This window comes from Lissotriton vulgaris, chromosome 9 (assembly GCF_964263255.1).
Source record: "Lissotriton vulgaris chromosome 9, aLisVul1.2, whole genome shotgun sequence".
NCBI classification, from domain to species: Eukaryota; Metazoa; Chordata; class Amphibia; order Caudata; family Salamandridae; genus Lissotriton; species Lissotriton vulgaris.
Genome location: NC_141697.1, coordinates 1,234,690,281 through 1,234,708,787, shown reverse-complemented (window position 1 = coordinate 1,234,708,787; position 18,507 = coordinate 1,234,690,281). Strand labels below are relative to the sequence as shown.

The 18,507-nt window shown below is 46.9% G+C and overlaps 1 protein-coding gene across 2 annotated transcripts in view; it reads left to right on the top strand.

The window, feature by feature from the left end:
* Window positions 1-14,043, top strand: part of MTMR14 (myotubularin related protein 14) — a 181,743-nt gene extending 167,700 nt beyond the window's left edge. For both annotated transcript variants that reach the window (XM_086939383.1, XM_086939382.1), the window contains one exon: window positions 12,214-14,043. In XM_086939383.1, coding sequence (XP_086795509.1) covers window positions 12,214-12,394 — 181 coding nt within the window. In that variant the 3' untranslated portion in view covers window positions 12,395-14,043. The remainder of the gene's footprint in view (window positions 1-12,213) is intronic.
* Window positions 14,044-18,507: the final 4,464 nt, after the last annotated feature.

Sequence of the window (18,507 nt, the reverse complement as noted above, 5' to 3'; positions counted from 1 at the left end):
AACACACACATCACAGCCTGCCCAGTTTCTTTCATAGAGAATCTTGCCTCTACCAGTAAAAGCCTCTGGAATGTTAGAGAGGAAGGCATGGACAGACAAGCCCCATAGGCTGCCATTATGTGGCTTAAATAGGATACTGTGCCTTTAAGAGAACTTTCCAGAACTTCTCCCAGTATCCCGAATGCACAGCAGGTCCCTCTTACTTTCAGTTCTTTTTTCCGGCTCCTGCTAACAGGACCCTGGTGCATTGAGCTCTCCCTTTTTCAAGGGTTTATTGGATTTTTGTGCACTTTTTGGTTAAAAGTGTTTTCAGTTGCTATTCTTGGTGTTTCCCTTCACTCCTGTGTATTTGTTCAGGCTTTTTAGGGCTCTAAAATGCCTGCTCTTTTCGACAAGTGCCTAGCATGTGGAAGGAAGAAGTCCAAGACTGATCCACACGACGTCTGCATTGTCTGTCTCCCTGAAGCACATGTCCCTGAAGAATGTGACATCTGCCAGAACCTTTCAGCAAGGACCCTGAGGGAAAGGCTGAAGATTAGGCTTCAAGGCCTAGAGGAGGGACGACTGCAAGCGGCAGGTGGGTCTGGGCAGGCTGGGAAGGTTGCCTCTGCCTCTGCTGAGGCCTCTGGGGGGCTCCCCAGAGGCAGGAAGCCCAGCAAACGGTCCCGTTCTCCGTCGGCGTCGATTGCATCGACTGCGACGTCGAGAGGGATGTCGACTGTGTGTTCCCCATCTCCCTGGTGCGAGACGGTGTGAAGGATCGACGTCGAAGGGCCTGGGTAGGCCGCCGTCGAGACCACAGTCGACGGCTTCTTTGTCGTAGTCGTCGACGTCCGCGTCGAGCTATCGGCGTCTAAGAAGGAGCGACAGGCGTCTGCGCTCGCCGTCGAGGCGACACCGCTGGTCGCCGTCGAGAAGACGGTTGGCGTCGAGGGGATCTTCGACGTCGAGGACCTCCTCGACGTCTAGGACCTCAAGAAAGCCGTCGGCGTCAAGGAGGAGTCTACGCTCATCGTCAAGGACTGAATGTTCGTCGCGGAGGCGGCGTTCGGCGTCTAGGAAGAAGCGTTCGACGTCGCGGAGGCGGTGTTCGACGCCAAAGTCGCGAAGGCGACGTTCGACGCCGGAAAAGCGACGCTCCGCGTCGAGTGGAAAGAGATCGGCGTCTCGGAGTAGTTCCAACTCGCCTAAGCGGCGCAGAAGCAGTTCTGTCGCCAGAAGTCACGCTGGGTCTGGTGGAGGGTGCCGGAGACGGCGATTACCTACTGGAGGGGCTGGTTCGCAGTCCCCTCCCCCAAAGAAGTCACCGGGCTCGGTGTACTCTGTGGTTTATACACCACCTCGGCCGAAGTCGCCCCGCCTCCTGTACCTAAGGAGGATCCTCCCATCAACCCTCCGCTTCCACCACTTCCTCCCTCAGGACAACCACCACCACCGCTTCTGCCTCATGGGCCCGCTCCTCGGTCGGAGATACCTCCTGTTCCTCCGCCAAGGTCGGTGTCACTGCCTCCACTTCCTACACCTCCTAAGGGGACGCCTAAACTGAAACTCCAGGATAGACCACGGAAGACGCCTCCACGGAAACCCGCTGAGCGCCCACGAACTGGGAGATCGCGGTCTCGTTCCAGGAGGAGGGGACGATCGCGCAACAGGTCATCCACATGGTCGAGACGACGCTACAGGAGGCGCATGTCTCGTTCCCATACGAGGTCCTCGGGGACCAGGGACTACTCTCCGACGGAATCACCGGAGACAAGGGTGTCACCGGTTGACGATCTGGTGTCCTTTCACGATGTCCTGTTAAGAGGTGCAGCAAAATTGGGCATCTCGTTGACGGTGCCCACGCCAAAGACATCGGTAATCTTCGAGACGCTGCACCAGAAACATCTGTCTCGTCCATTATTGCCACTGGTACCGGGCCTGGAGGATCCGGCCATGGACCGTTTTCTCCCCCCGGTGGTGACTAAGACGGCCCCCTCGAGACTACAGATAAAATACCGGACTCCCGATTCTGATCCGGCTTTTCTAAGAGTGGAACCCCCTCCAGACTCTGTGATAGTGACGGCGGCTCGTAAACTGCATGCCACCACTCCGTCATCCACAGTCCCACCAGATAAAGAATCTAGATGGCTGGATTCGGCTGGGAGGAAGGTTTGTGGGACGTCGGCGACTTCCATGAAGACTGCGAGTGCCACAGCCTTGTTGGGGCGCTATGACCGTGCCCTCTGGGAATCCCTCCAGCAGTTTGTAGAACACCTGCCTCTTGACAAGAGAAGATTTCCAGGAGGTTTTAAATGAGGGGATGTTGGTGGCAAGTCAGGTCATCAGTGCTGCAGCCGATTCTTCCCTCCTGGCGGCGCATGGCTTCTGCCATGGGATTAACCAACAACGACATGCCTGGCTCCGCCTCACGTCGCTAAAACTGACGCACAACAAAGGGTTGCCAATCTACCATTCTCTGGCGAAACCCTGTTTGGAAAACATGCGGATGACGAAATGGCCCGCATGAAGGCGGAGGCCGAAACACTCACGGCTGTGGGTCTGGAAAAGCCCAAGGAGACCAAGAAATCGTACCGGCCGTTCCAGAGACGGTTCGGTGGACAGGGCAGAGGGCGTGGCCAAGCTTCGGGACAGCAGCAGCAGCAACAGCAGCAGTTCCGAAGACCGTTCCAGAAGCGCCAGAAAGGCCGAGGCGGCCAACAGTCTGCACCAGCGACCAAGGGCCCGGACGGATCTAGGCCCTGAGCGCTTCCTTCCCCTGCATCCGTTACCCACTCTGGTGGGGGGAAGCGTTCAATTTTTTCTGGCCGAGTGGAGAAAAATTACTCAGTACAAGTGGGTGCTGAATATTGTTTGCAATGGATACAGTCTTCGGTTCACCAGCCCGCCTCCAGCAATTCCACCGGTCAGCTCACAGTTTCAGCTGCACGAGCTCCAGGCGGAGGCCGATATCCTGTTAAGGAAAAGGGCGATAGAAGACATACCTCTGTCTCAAAGAGGAAGAGGTCTGTACTCCCGGTTCTTCCTGGTTCGCAAGAAGGACAAGAACGAGTTCAGGCCCATTCTGGACTTGCGACCGGCAAACCAGTGGATTCGCAGAGATAAGTTTCGCATGCTGTTGTTGCATCCGATTTATCCTCAGTTGCAACAGGGAGACTGGCTATGTGCTATAGACCTACAGGATGCGTACTTCCATGTGCCCATTGCACACAAACACAGGAAGTTCCTGCGATTCCAAGTCTGCTCCAATCATTATCAATACACAGTAGTCCCATTCGAACTGAAGTCTGCGCCGAGAACATTCTCGAAATGCATGGCGGTGGTAGCAGCACACCTGAGGAAGAACAAGGTTTGTCTACCCGTACCTGGACGATTGGTTGATCAAGGCCTCCTCCTTCTCGGAAGCTCGAGCACACTTCCAGAAGACGTGCGTTCTCTTGAACAAGCTGGGGTTGCACATCAACATGTCCAAGTCTGTCCCGACTCCGGTCCAATGCATACAGTACTTGGGAGCCTCCATCAATACGCTCTCAGCAAGCGTGTCTCCTTCGGAGGAGCGACGATTATCACTCCTTCGGAAGGCTCAGGCTCTTATGACCACTCCATCTACAACAGTGAGGACGGTGTCTTCTCTACTGGGATCGATGGCCTCTTGTATCTTCCCAACGCCACATGCACGACTGCACATGAGACCGTTGCAAGAGTGCTTGGAGGACCAGTGGGATCAGAGGAAAGGATCTTGGGACGACAAGATAAGACTGTCTCTGCATGCTCTTCAGTCTCTGAAGTGGTGGTCTTTAGCGGAGAATCCCCTCAGAGGGGTTCCCTTCCACAAGGACATTCCCACGCAGACTGTAGGGACGGATGCTTCTCTTCATGGTTGGGGGGGCGCACTCCGGAGACTTACAGATTCAAGGAACGTGGTCCCCGATGGATGCCACGTATCACATCAATTTCCTGGAACTCAGAGCTGTTCCCTTGGCACTGAAGGCCTTTCATCCGTCCTTTCAGACCAACTCTCTGCTTGTACAGACTGACAATACGACCACGATGTATTACCTCAACAAGCAGGGGGGTTCGAGATCGTGCACTCTGTCGCAGGAGGCGCAGGCGATCTGGCACTGGCTTCTGGCCAGAGGACTGACTATTATAGCTACCCATCTGCCAGGTGAGCAGAATGTTCAGCCGGACGCACTGAGCAGACTGATTCAGGAAAGCCACGAATGGGTGATAAACGACAAAGTACTAGGAGAAGTCTTCGCAAGGTGGGGGACTCCAGACGTAGATCTGTTCGCCACCGCCGAAAACAGCAAATGCCGAGACTTTGCCTCCAGGTACTACCAGAAGGGGACGCTGGGCAATGCTCTATGGATCAACTGGTTGAACAGCTTTCTGTATGCTTTTCCACCCATTCCCGTGATTCCAGCGGTACTCATCAAGCTGTCCAGGGCGCGGATGATAATCATTGCTCCGGAATGGCCCAGGCAGTGGTGGTTCACGGACCTGCTTCACCGGTCTCTCCTTCCTCACATACGGCTGCCGTGCAGGCCGGACCTTCTCACGAAATTCGGGGGACAGATGTTGCACCCCAACCTCTCGTCTTTGAGTTTGGGGGCATGGCTCCTGAGATAGTGCAATATGGCCATTTGAATCTGCCCGAAGATTGCATGGACATACTGAAGGAGTCTAAGAGACCTTCCACTCGGACTTCCTATGCTTACAAGTGGAAAAGGTTCTGTATCTGGTGCAAGTCCAAGAACTATGACCCAACGACATGCAAGGAAGATGTCATCCTTCCATACCTTCTACATTTGGCGCAGTCTGGACTTAATGTTCATTCCATTAAGGTTCATCACGCTGCTTTGACTGCCTACAGGAAATGCCGTTCACAGACTTCCTTCTTCCAGATCCCTGTGATCAAAGATTTTCTGAAAGGCTTGAAGAAAGTATTCCCTCCTGTCAGGCTCCCTTCGCCTTCATGGGAATTGAATGTGGTGCTGTCCTGATTGATGAAGGAGCCTTTTGAACCTATTCATAAGGCTTCGTTGCAGCACCTATCCTGGAAGGCGGCGTTCCTCGTGGCCATTACATCGGCCCGCAGGGTGAGTGAAATTCAGCCATTGTTGCCAAGAACCTTATACTGTATTTCATGCTGTTACGGTTGTTATGCGTTTCTTCCCAAGGTTATTTCTGATTTTCATATCAACCAGACCATAACTTTGCCTACGTTTTTTTCAGAACCCTTCATCTCCGGCGGAAAGGTCTCTACATTCCCTGGATGTTAGGAGGGTGCTGAACTTTTATCTGGATAAAACCAAAGATACTCGTAGGTCGGTGTTTATCAATTATGGATCGGTCAGGATGGGTCTTGCTACCTCAAAGCAGTCCATCTCTAGGTGGATTGTGTCCTGCATACAGTTTTGTTACCTAAAAGCTAATAAGACCTTAGGGGGTAAACCGAAGGCTCATTCCACCAGGGGCAAAGCTGCCACGACAGCCTTGCTCCGTAACATTCCAATTGCAGAAATCTGCAAGGCGGCCACTTGGAAGTCGGTCCATACCTTTGCTAAGCATTACTGTCTGGACACTGATGCCAGGGCAGACGCTCAGGTTGGGCAGGCTTTGCTGCGAAATCTGTTCGCACAATAGTGGTGTTACTTCTCGTTTCTCCACCGCTGCTTTGGTGTGGGGATGGGCTTGTCATTCTATTCACTAGATTATGACTATACACAGAGATCCCCTACTACAGAAGGAGTAGTTTCTGTCCTGTAACTCCAGTTCTGTAGCAGGGGTATCTCTGTTAGTCATAAGCGCCCGCCCTCCTCCCCGGTGTAGAAAGATATTCATGTAGGGAATGCTACAGGTCTGGCGTGTTACGCCTTCAAAAAGAACTGAAAGTAAGAGGGACCTGCTGTGCATTCTGGGATGCTGGGAGAAGTTCTGGAAAGTTCTCTTAAAGGCACAGTATCCTATTTAAGAACATAATGGCAGCCCATGGGGCTTGTCTGTCCATACCTTCCTCTCTATCATTTCAGAGGCTTTTACTGGTAGATGCAAGTTTCTCTATGAAATAAACTGGGCAGGCTGTGATGTGTGTTTGGTTTTTTTTTGGGTGGAATTTCTAGTTGAAGTACTGGACAGTGTAGCCTGTGGATATAGGCTGCATTATTTGTCTTTAAATTCTCTCTTAAGTGTCTTTGCAGTTCTGCATTTGTTGACAATTTAAGAGAATATTTTTGATTGCCGGGGTCCACGCACATGGGCGGGACTATTCACTAGATTATGACTATAACAGAGATTCCCCTACTACAGAACTGGAGTTACAGGACAGAAAATACTCCTTCCACATTGCAAGCAGGCTCCGCTGACCAGCAACCTCTTCCCTAAACCTCTGAGCCGCCCTCCAGCTCGAGAGATCTTGAGAACTGATCACAATATTTCTCCCCAGATAGACAGGAAATCTTGGAGCAGAAAGTTGGAGCAGTTTGTTCCTTTTCGGATCCAGTCTGCTTCTACTGGTAGCTGGTTAAGTATGAAACTTAAATGGAAAATTTGTAATTGTCAGAGACCCCTAAGTGAATTCAACAAACAATGTAGGCTTTCCCCATCCAAGATTTGTTGCTTCCTTTCCATGGATAGTATGTAGGTCAAGACTTTCCTTAAGTCTCATTCAGCTGTAAAAATGAAATAGTAATGCAATGTCTTGTGCTCGTTTCTCTCCCTTTCCTCCACCAGCAGAGTTCCTTCTGCCAAGGGCCTAAGAAGCGCCAACTGCAAACTCGCGTCTGTGCGAGCTCAACTGTTCTGAGGAGGGTTCCCTTCTCTAAAGCATGCGGTTCATAAGGAGATGTTTAGGGTACTCTAAGGATCTTTCTCTCTATTTTGAAGCCATTTATCTGGGCTTCTCTCAGAAGTTCAGCAGCTCTTCCTCAGACCCTGCAGTGATTAGGTTTGCACATGGTAGATTGGGCCTAAAGAGAGCACGCCTTTCGGTTAGATTAATGTTATCCCACCAAATAGTGAAACTAAGTTCCAGGATTGTCTTTTTGAATAATTTAGAACTTGGATAAATTGTTCTGAAAATCTAAATCTAATCTCTTGCTTCAATTTCTCGTACTGGATTACGTATCTATCTCAACTTTTGAATATGTAGTATTTTCGCATCAGAAATTGCACTTATGAAAGCAGAATGTACAGTTTGGTGCAGATTAGCATATAATGGTTCTCCATGCACTCAATTATTTAATGTTCCATACATCTTCAGGTTTTATGTGGTGCTACTACATCCGTTTGCACGGTTTCTGGCAGTGCATAGCGTCAATGTGTGTGTGTGTGTCAGGTCAGGCGCACCAGTCCCTCGTGGATGTGTGCACTTTGAGGAGAAACCTTCGGTTTCAAAGTAAAAGTTCAACGAGTATATATTCAATAAACAAAAGTTCTTCCAATTGCTTTCTTGATTAAATCATAACTTTTATTTTAACAAATTATTTCTTCTTTTCTTTTAAGTAGGGAAAATCCATACGTGATGGGTTCTCAATCTTTTTCACAACCCAATTCATTTCGGGTCTGCATGGACCCTTCATCTGGTGTCTGAAATTACAACGATACAAAACAAGAGCCATGTCAGTCCATAATATCATGATGTAATGGTGTGAAACACAACATTTTTGTTTTCAGAGGATTATTAGAATTATGGACTGATAATGCTCTTGCTCCGGTTTGAGCATGCATGGATCTTCCAATGAATAGGGGCTAGAGGAGAAAAAGCCCAACCTCCCATTTTGACTTGCTTAATTCTCCGGGTGCACAGGAGCTTGCGATTGCTAGATCTCAGCGACGCATGGGTAGATAAGATAAGAAGGGTCCGTCCCGTGGAGCGATTTTAAGCACAGTACATAGAAGCTTAAAGATTGCTTGTTTTCTAATAGGAAGTCAGTGTAGTTGACATTGAAGGGTAAGAGATGGGGACTACCCATCACTGCAACAAATGGTGCTATATCTACTAATGCGTACTCCAACGCTAAGTTGATGCCAGAACTGAAGGCCTTACTTCTAGAAGTAGCGCATTATGTTCTACTAATACGGCTACTACTATTGATGCCATTAAAATGGTACGTGCACCACTGTAATTTCTGCCTCCAGTGCTGCAACAATGAACGTTTTATTAGTAGTCTTATTGCAACTGTAGCCACTACTATTAGGACTACTGCGGTGTCTAGTACTGATGCAACTCACTGTACTGCACTACTGTTCATACTGCTACAGTTAATCCACAGCTACAGTTCAAAAGAAAGGCCTCAACAGTGCCTCATAAGATATCCTCCCCCTCATCTTGGTTCCTTTTTAGGTCTCGCCTGGCGACCGCAGCGCGAAGCGCTCTCGCCAGCGAGGTCTATTGTCACTTACTTGCCACTCATGGAAGACAGGAGATGGGCACGCGCAGGATGGACTGGAAATGTGAACGCGCCCGTTCACCACGTACAGTCACTCGATGTGCACATCTCCTGTCCCCCTTCCGTCTTTCTAATGTGGGGTGAGACAGTGGCACACAGGGAATAGACATAGTGTTTAAACGTCCTCCCCCTACCCCCTGCTCTCCAGGCAGGTCTTTCTTCATCAGGTCTGCCGGTAACTCCGCTCTGCAGGCACCCTCCAATGGAGTTTCCTTTAAGGACTCGCTGGTCTCCTCTGTGGTGCTCCTGACTCCCGCCAGGCCTCGGAGTCCCTGCTGACTAGGCTCTATCTCTTGGCAGCAGGTGGGGCTCTCCATGAGCACGGGAGCCCCGCTGGCTCACACGGCAGCTTAGTTCCGGCTGGCTTCACGGGCACAGGAGCGTGGGGTAGGCTCCCGTCTGCTTCCTGTCTTCTTGCTGCCCAGTCCCGTCCCTACACAGGTTGCCTGGCTTACTGTCCGAGCCGGGCTGCGGCGGTGATTTCCTTATTACGGCGGCTGCAATACGAGGTAGGCTCCCATTCCAAATTAGAGATAGCGGGGTGGGCACCCGCTTTTTCAACGAGCACCACTACAAACTAGTGCTTATCAACTCTGCAGTTACAGACCAACACAGGGTTATTTTGAGCGAGTTTTGAAAATGTGTTTACTCCACAGAGTCGACTCCGGACTAATCACGTTTTCCCAGCTGCCTTTTAATAAAACACCTTGGCGTTTGAACCTTCTGCTGTGTTTCCAATAAGGACTGACGTGAGGCCATTTGTCCAGCAGGGACTGGCGCGTGATGTCAGCTCTGCAGAGCTGGCGGAATCTGGGGCAAATCTTGGTCACATTTGTTGACTGGCTCATCACATGTTTGGCTGTCATAACCAAGTTAAGGTGCGCTCATACGGCGAGGCGGTCTGTCGGTAACTTATTGTAACTTGCTGGCGCACGTTCCGCTGTGCAGGGCAGGTGTAATTAAGAAGGGAGGCCTGCTCGCGGGGTTAGCAGCTGTTGCGCATTCTGTCTCACACTGTCTGGCTGTGTGGGAGAGTTTGAGAAAAGATTAACACTGCTGATTTTTAGCACTCACAGAGGGTTGAAATGAAGCCTGCAGTCCGCTTTATCTTACTCTGTTATCAGCTTATTATGATGGCTAGGTAATAGCATGTCCCTACCTGCAAACTCCATCTGTCAGCATGACCCGGGGTGCCGTTTTTAAATGAAGTATAGAAAAAAAACATAGTTAACCTGGTTTCTGCGTGACTAAAGTGGCGAACAAAACATGAGCCATAAATAATACTGTGTGTGTTGTATCACTTCATTTTTGTAGTTCAGGCAAAGGGCTGTATTGTTTTTTTGTCTGTGTTTCTCTTTATATTCTATGAAGTATAAAACTTTAAACCTCCCTTCCTTTGTCACATTGTACCCAAGCTGCCTAACTTTGGCTATTTTAACAAGCACTGACAAGTTTGGCTTTTTATAGAGTACAGCATTAGAATGTAAGCGTGTGGATGACTGGTTTAATGGTAACATTTTGTGGGACAAGATGATTAGAGTATCAGCAATGAGCGTGACAATCAAGAGGGTGTTGCTGCTTAACTTTTCATTTCTCCTTTCAGTGTGCATAGGTGTATGTGGGGCGTCTGTCGCCCTAAAGGCTGGAGATGGCTTGCGCATCCCCCTCCCCTTTATCAATAATACGGCTCCAGAGGATGGGTCCTCTGGACCTGTAAAGGCTCGATGAGGGGGTCTACATGCCTCCCTCCACAATAATTAATAAACCAGCATTTGCAATGCAATAGGTCACGCATTAACGTGATTTTTAGCTATTGTCATTGTAAATAACAATGCCTTTTATGTTTTTATAAACTAAAACAAAAATAAAAGGCATTGTTGTTTGCAATAGCTAAAACTCGTTTCATATTGGAAAGTAACAAAAAAACTGCAGGAAGCAGTACAGTAATGGCATTTAATAAAAATATTTACAAAAAATATGTGAAAAAACACTTGTGTGTCACACCACCGAAATCTAAATACCCTAAACAAATTCCTTAAAGTGGACGCAGCATTTCCCTCCACCACCCGCTCCCTTTCAGTGTGCTTGGAGTGAAGCAGCAAGAGGCACGGACATCCAGGAAAACAAAATACTTATTAACAAGCATTTGCAATGCAATAGGTTTCGCATTTGCAAGAGTTTAAGCTATTGGCATTGTAAATGACAATGCCTTTTATTTATGTGTGGGTTTTTAAAACAGATAAATAAAAGGCATTAACATTTAAAATGCCAACAGCTTAAACTCTCGCGAATGCAAGACCTATTGCATTGCAAATGCTTGTTTCGTCTGTGGACAGATTACTTTGTGTTGGTAACTTGGTAAAGAAGTTACTCTTTGGCAGTTACTTTTAAAGTGCTTTTAGCAAGTTTGAAATGCGAAATTACCCAGCATCACCAAAATACCTTGACCCTGAGTTTGTACCACAGGCGTGCCTTTCGACTGCGGAACCACATTGCCACAGCACCTGTATCCCTGAGGCGCCATGAGTTAAAGGAATAGGATCCCTAGAATCTGCAGAGGTTGAAAACCTGCTATAAGTCAACAGGTACTATTCCTAGCCGCCCCCCCGCTCTCCCCCCGAGGCTCGGGCTGATGAAAGTTCCGGTATGGTGCTAGGGATGGCTAGATATGGGCCAAGAGGAACACTCCCCTCCACACCATTGGGCCCTTTGAATCTGAGAATGTTTGTGTATTACGGGCAAGTGAGACATGAAATAGATATTGTGATTCACACACCAGTGTCTCTAGATGTGATCGAACACTTAGACTTCAGCTGTGCATTGGTTTGTTAGTACTTTACCCTACAAGAGAGTAATGTATCTTGGGTAGTGTTGGCTTTAAGAAGGAATCTACTGTTGCAAGTTTAGAACTCCTGGGGTCTCCCTGAAGGGTAACTTCATATTACTTCAATAGCATTACTTCCCCTGCACTCACTGAAACATTACCACTGCATCCAAACTGCATAGAAACGTATTTTATATTTAAATCAATGTGGGGCTGGGGTTTGCGTTTGGATAAGAAGTTTTTATTATGTTGATGTAACGTAAGCCTCTTATTAGCATAGAGCCAAGGTACGTTATTTTATAAAGGTAGGTAGAGCTAGCCTTTAAGAAAAAAAAAACACACAAAAAAAGCTAGTTTGCATATATTTTACCACTAGAAGAATGTTACACAATGCCAAATGTTTTAGAGGCAGCGTAAGGCTTGTAATTATTTTTAACTTAGTTACATTTCAGTTAAGGGTAAGTTTTACTGTTGGAACAAATGTTAGGGTTAGTGGTGGAGTGGGAGGGGGATGTCTAAGTTATGGTAAGTTCAGTGTTCGAGCTATGGTAATTCTAATGTTTGTGATGTTAAAATAGAAATGTTGAGGTATTACCGGGTGGTAAGCCTCGCTATAAAATCAACCTAATAGGTGGTTGTCAGTGTGATGGTATGTCATTGTCATAGATATTCAAGTTATGAATTATGACTGTCCGAAAGACACTAGTGAATGCATTTTTCTTTTACCTTCATCTACTTGTCTCCTCTATTTATAGGGCTCTCACCCATTGAATCTTTTCTGCACTATAGAAAAACTGCAGTAAAAATAAATCTATCCTACCTAACAGTTTTCTCAATTTAAGGACATATCCCACCTCGTCTCCTGTTTCTTCGCTGTGGGAGCCTCTAAAATATTTCATTTAATTTGTAGTCTAATAGTATATTTTTGTCTTTCAGGGTTGTTACACAGACTGAACGGGAGTCCCGGTTAGAGGCAGTGCGTGCTATCTTTCGGGCGGCTTACAGCAGCACCATTGGACTGAAGACGGTGTCTCCGAGCCCCTCTGGAGCCATCGGTGGTCTCTTAGAACACTTTGCAAGGGGAGTTGGGCTCAGAGGTCCGAGCTCTATTGTGTGAACGCCATCTTATCCTTGCCCTAAAACATGAAGGATGCAAGATTTTATAAGCCATAGGAACATCTTCGGAGAAGTAAACAGTTTGCTCTGCATCGGCTGGGTGGACCGCACTGTTCCAGACTGCTTTAAAGTGATCACTGCCTTTCCCCTGCTACCCTACCACTGTGAATTTCTGACCGCCATTCTGCCTCAACTTTATATTTTTGAGACATTTGCATGAGTTTCTTTAGCAGTTATGGGCTATTGATCTTGGGGCTGGTTTCCCAGGCTTTCTACTGGAGGAGAAGGGCCTTTCCACCTTGACAAGGGAAGGCTCAACTAAATGTCACCTTTTAATCATAAATAGGTTTTTGTTTCAAAATGCATACTTCTCCCAGTTCTGAATTTGAGGAAAAGGTGTTTGGAAAGAGGTTCGCTTTGGGGAAACAGCAAAATATTGAGTTGGGGACTGTGTGGAGAGGAAGTGCAAGTGGCACCCAACCGCTCAAATCAATATCCATGGATATGTTGAACGAGTACAACATTGTGTCAAAGGAAACTGAAGATCTGGTCTCCCAGGCACTCGTGTGTCCGTTATTTATCGATCGTGTAGAAGTGATCTTGCGGCTATAAGAGCTTCCCTGAAGTCGGCCTGTTTCATACTTAAAGTTGAAGTCTACTGATAATCCCATCAGCATCCCCAACGGGGGAAGTGGAACACTTCTGGGAAGATTCACACAATCGGTCCTCTTATTAAACCAGTTCCGCTTTATAAAGTTTTCTGATCCACTGTGTTTAATTTATTATCTGCTCTGATCTTGCGCCTTAATAGTCAAAAGAATTTACTCAATAAAATCTTAATTTGTTAGATGTTGCTTGCCGTTTAAAATGAGTTATCTACTTGGCAATTGGAAGTCTGGGAGTGGGAATCCCTTGCTTCGTTGCGGACCCATTTAATTTCTTGATGCACTGCTGCTTAAATCAACCTCGGTGAGTTATTTCCGAGCATCACACTGTTCTAAGAGCTCTGAAATGTGCTCCGAGACCCTATATTACCGGAAGGCTCAGCTGCTTCTTCCTTTAGAAGGCCTTATACGTTTTCTTGCCCCTTTAAGTGGTAAATTGACAATCCTTCGGCCCAGTTCTACCTTTGAGCAGTTTGTGTTCGTTGCACAAATGCATCATTATCTTGAAGTTCAATGCAAATCTGAATTAAAAAAAGGACCATTGTACGTCTTATCCTGACGGTTCTCATTTTTGATGTTTTCATTTGCTACATTATTCGTAATCTTTAATGGACTACGTTTGGCAGACACCCATTGCCTCTGTATAATACTGCCAAATATTATGGTTTCAGCATTTTATCCTTTGACAACAAATGCTCTTCTGTGTTCCTCTGTGCAGCTGTTTCACAATCAAAAGAGCTCAACAAAAGGTATATAAGTGATTGTACTATTCGTGTAAACTTTTCCATCGTCCTGTTGGTTAAATCTCCGTTCCAAAAGTGCAGGTGGATTTTAAAAGGCATTGTTTCTGTACAGTAATCTGTTAATCTCCTGTTTTTAGAAACTGCAGACTTAATTCTGTATATATGATTTCTTTATTTACCAATACTGGTTTTGAGCTTTTTTTTAAAAATGGAATTTTATAAAATCTTTTATTTCTTTAGAACTTCTGCTTGTCCAAGTCATTTTGTGATTCTCTTCGGTGGAGCAATTATATATCCGTCTTCTTCAGTACTTGCCACTGGTTTAGATTGGAAGTTAAATACTCGTCTGCACAATTTTAGGAATTTCACTTGAGGATGAAGGATGTTTAGCCAGGCTCTTAAGAATGTATTTTTTAACATTTGCTGTAGTAGAGGCAACATAAGACTTGTTGAACCTTTAAGACCTCCACCTCTACAGAACCCAAAATGCACTTCCCCTACACTAACCTGTTTATTTTCTGCTCGCCCAAGGAAGGTTCCTGAACACATTAATGTCTCTTATGACCTTATTCATAATTTTCCCTATAGAATGTTTTCTGACGTTTCTCTAACTTCTTTATTATTGTCGTCATAATAGTCTTGTACATTTTTATAGTGACAACTACCTAAGGGCATCCAATCCCGCAACTGATTTAACCACCCTGATTAAAATAACCATGCCTTTCTGAACTGCAACCTATAGGGACAGAGATGTGTACATGCTAGGAAAGTCTAAGGGCAACACCTTCCCCAGCTCTGTCCTTTGACTTTGAGTGTGCTTTATACACATTGTGACCCCAACCAGATCTCCCTCTTTGGTTCACTAAGCAGTACATGGAACAGCCCCTCTGTCCCCACAAGCATTTGACAGGCTGCGGGATTTGCAACCCAAAGTCAGACATTCAAATCTAACTTGCTGCCATACTGGCAGAAAATTCACCTGTTGCAGTGGAGGAGTGAGAGAACTTCACCAAGGCATGCCGTTGACTGCTCTAACCGAGGGCTACTGACTGAGATACTTGTGTTATCCCAGAATTGATTTTCTGGTACTAAATATAGGGCATTACTATAATGTGCTTTAGCAAAGAGAATTGCTGTTGAAGTGCTGATATTTTTCCTCAAATAGAAGTTTGCTGTATCTCAGTAGCTGAGGATCATAGCTGATATGTGAGATCCTCTGCTGCATTTAAAAGGAGGACTGGTATGCCTGATGTACATCCTGGAGCAAGATTGACACCCTTTGCATCTTCTTTGGAGGTACAGGAGCTGCTAGAACGATTGAGGCTCTGGCATTCCTGACATCGAGCATCGCTCCTATATTCATAAACTCTGTTTCGAAGCCTGATTCCTGACATGGAGTACTTCAAAGTTCATATTAATATTCTCATCAACTTCTTACGCGAAGGTGATGCGATTACTGTTTTGACACCAGGTAGCAAACATCTCTGTGTGGACAGTCTCTGGTATAAGTCAAAACAGTACAAACGAGGCGTCCCTTAGTTTCTCAGTTGCTGCTTGGCTCAGCTGAAGGTTTATTTTCTTTCCCTTTTTCCTTTCACAGCAGTAGATGTGATGGAGCTAGCACCAGATTATGCTCCAAGTGGGAAAGGTTCACCACATTGCTTGGATAAGCCGCTTTTTGAAACTATCTTACACCTCCTGCTTTTACAACTGCCCTCTTTACAACGGTGAATGAAGAGAACATGTCCTTTTCCACTTACCTAATTTCCTATTGAGTCTCTACTTCATTATTTTAAGCAAACCAGATAAAGTTCTCAGAACAAAACACTACAATGATCCTGTAAAAGAATCAGTCTACTCTCACAGGTAGGGAAGAAATGTGTCCTATTTAAAGAAACTGAACGACTGAAAACGTTTTCCAGCCACCTCAACAGCTTGACCAGGAAACCAATGCTTTGAAATTTGTAAGAATGCACAAATTTGCCCCATGCATTGCACCAAACGATTAACTGTTTCTGCCAAAGAAGGAACATACCAAAAGGTGCATAAAAATCTTTCAGTCACCTCAGACTAAAAGAAAAAAAAAGCTTCACAAGACAAAAATGACCCTAAAAACTATCTATGATTACTCATTTGTTCTAAAGATATTGGAGAAAGGCAAGGTCCATGCAACTGCAAACATTTATTCAGGCAAAAAAGCCTTCGGGAGTGGCACTCCAAATACAAGGACATCCTTGCTTGACATGCAAACATTCATAGCACGTATGATTGATGCAACATGACTGCTTCCGATCCTGAATAGATTGGTACTCTTGACCGGAGTGCCGAGAAAGGCCACGCTGAGCTTGTGGGCATAAATCCAGGCACCAAGGTAAAACAATAACTGATAATGTCAGCCAAGTAGGTGGCAGTAAAAAAGCACAAATAAACAAGTTAAAAAACGTAAAAGTTATTTTTCACCACAAAGTATCCTTCGAACGCTAAATAAATGTATGAATCTGCACCTACGCCTGTATACCCGCGAGCGTATACAGGCGTAGGTGCAGTCTGATTTTGTCATCCCTAGAGTTCTTGTTTGTCATTTTTTTCAGTTCAGAGAATTTTATTGAATTTTATTGTTTGGGAGAAAAACAGTGAAATGAGGGGGAAAACAATTACCTTGTGTGATGGGAGAGACATTGTAAGTATATGCCACTTTTTGTGTGGGCACCCTAAAATGTTGACTGATTTTGCTGTTTTGACCGCTAACCATACCTCGGTGCCTGTACTCTTACCCTTATATTGAATGGTCCTCAAACCAAATGGCTGAACTAGCTTACCTGTAAATGGTACCCAGGTGGGAAAGCTAGAGGGACCCCTCCCCAGTGATTGCAACACTGGTTGTGCCACCCTGGGTGGGATGTGACTCCCAGCCCGCCAGTTGCAGGCTGAAAGAACAATTTAACAGCTGACCTGATTTCTTTTTTTCTCTCCCCATTCAAAGCAATGAAGAGGCCATAATTCCTCCTGAGATGTAAGTTACCTCTTTGGCAGGGCTAGCAAGTCCAAGGGCAGAGTGCAACCTATCTCGTTGGTCAGAAAATGTATTTTACATGTTCTGGTAGTACAATCAGTAAACTGTTGTTTTTAGTATGTAAAAATGTAGTAGAAGTGCAGAGTTACATTCTGACTCCTTATCTGTGCTAACTCAAATGGTGCGACCAAAGTTGGGCATCCAAGGTATCAAACAACTTATTCAACTTAGCCCGACTTGATTCTCAGGTCGAAATTAACTAGTTGCAGTGTGCAGCTTTATTAGTTGCCTTTAGTCCCCCTGTCCCTTACTGGTTGCTCATGGGTTTCTGTGGCCGAAAGAACTTGGAGCCCACATAGTGTCCTGTAGCTGATACATCTTTCTAGCTTCCTGAAAAGACGTGCTACCGACTGCCAGGAAAGGTTACAATATGGGCATGCTCTGGAAGGAGGGGTCTTTTCCCTCAAAAAGGCGAGCTTTGAAAGAGAAGCTGCCTTTGAAGGGCGTTGGGAGAGAGGCTGCTTAATCATTCAGGCAGACAGGCTGGTACTAGAGACCAAGATGGGGAAACCCGTTACTGAACCATATTTTATGGGGCCCATAGCCTCCGTGCAACCCACACCTCTGGGTTAGGCTTAGGAGCTCCACACACCGGGAGAGGGGTCCTGCCCGTCTTGACTCGTCAGAAGCGGTTGCTCCTCCTCACGCTGCTTCCCCGACCTTCATTCTGGTATCGTGACCACAAGACCACTGCCTGCATTTAACTGCGCTTGAATTGCTGAATATTTTTCCTTCGCGAGCCAGAGCGCCGCATAGCGCTTCATTACCGGATAAATTGTGCTGATTAACATAGTAGCGTAGCGCTAGTCCCAATTGTGCTGATTAGCATATTAGCGTAGAGCTAGCCTCCCATAGCGCACTGCAACGCTCTGCTTTGTTTGTGCTGCCTGCATTTAACTTTTTGCTTAATTGTGTCCTGTGCCGGTCCCACTAGCATTGTCGTAGCGTTTTTACATACTTAGTGCCCCAACCCTGCATTGAATTTGGCCGACTGCCATCTTGTTTTGCTTGTTGTTGTTTTGCCTTCCCTCCCCGGATCTCCACCCCGCCTCCCGCCTCCCAGCTGCTCCGCCCTCGCCCCTCCCCCCTCCACTATCTATATATGACAGATGTCTTTGCGTGCAGCGTACACGCGCAGCGGTCGCGCCCCATGCGCGCCGAAGGTGCGCCAAAGGTAAGCCCGTCTACGCCCATTCGCGCCTGGACCGCGCCCAGCGCCAGACCACCTGGCCCCCGCAAATCCCACTCCACCCGCATAACGTATATCTGAAAGAGACGCGTTAGTGATAGATTCCTTACCTTAGAATAACCCCAGGCGTCCGACTGGATCCGGAAAGTTTTGCGCAGCAGTACCCTTGCGCGTCGGTAGGCGTCGTCTGCGGCTCCACGTCCGTCGTCCGCGTCGTGGGCGCCATCATGACGTCGTCTGAGTACTTAGACGCCGCCTCTGCGTGCTGACGTCAGTTCTTCTTTTTTCCGCCCCAGCCAGCGCAGATCTGGAAAGAGCAGTTCCCTGGACTGAACGAGACGCCGGAGGACATTGAGCGTTTCCTCATGGCCATGAGGTCCCTTTCTCCTCCAACGGGTTCCGTGGCGCCTTCGGGCCCAGCGAACCCGTCTGGGGGCCCTAGTG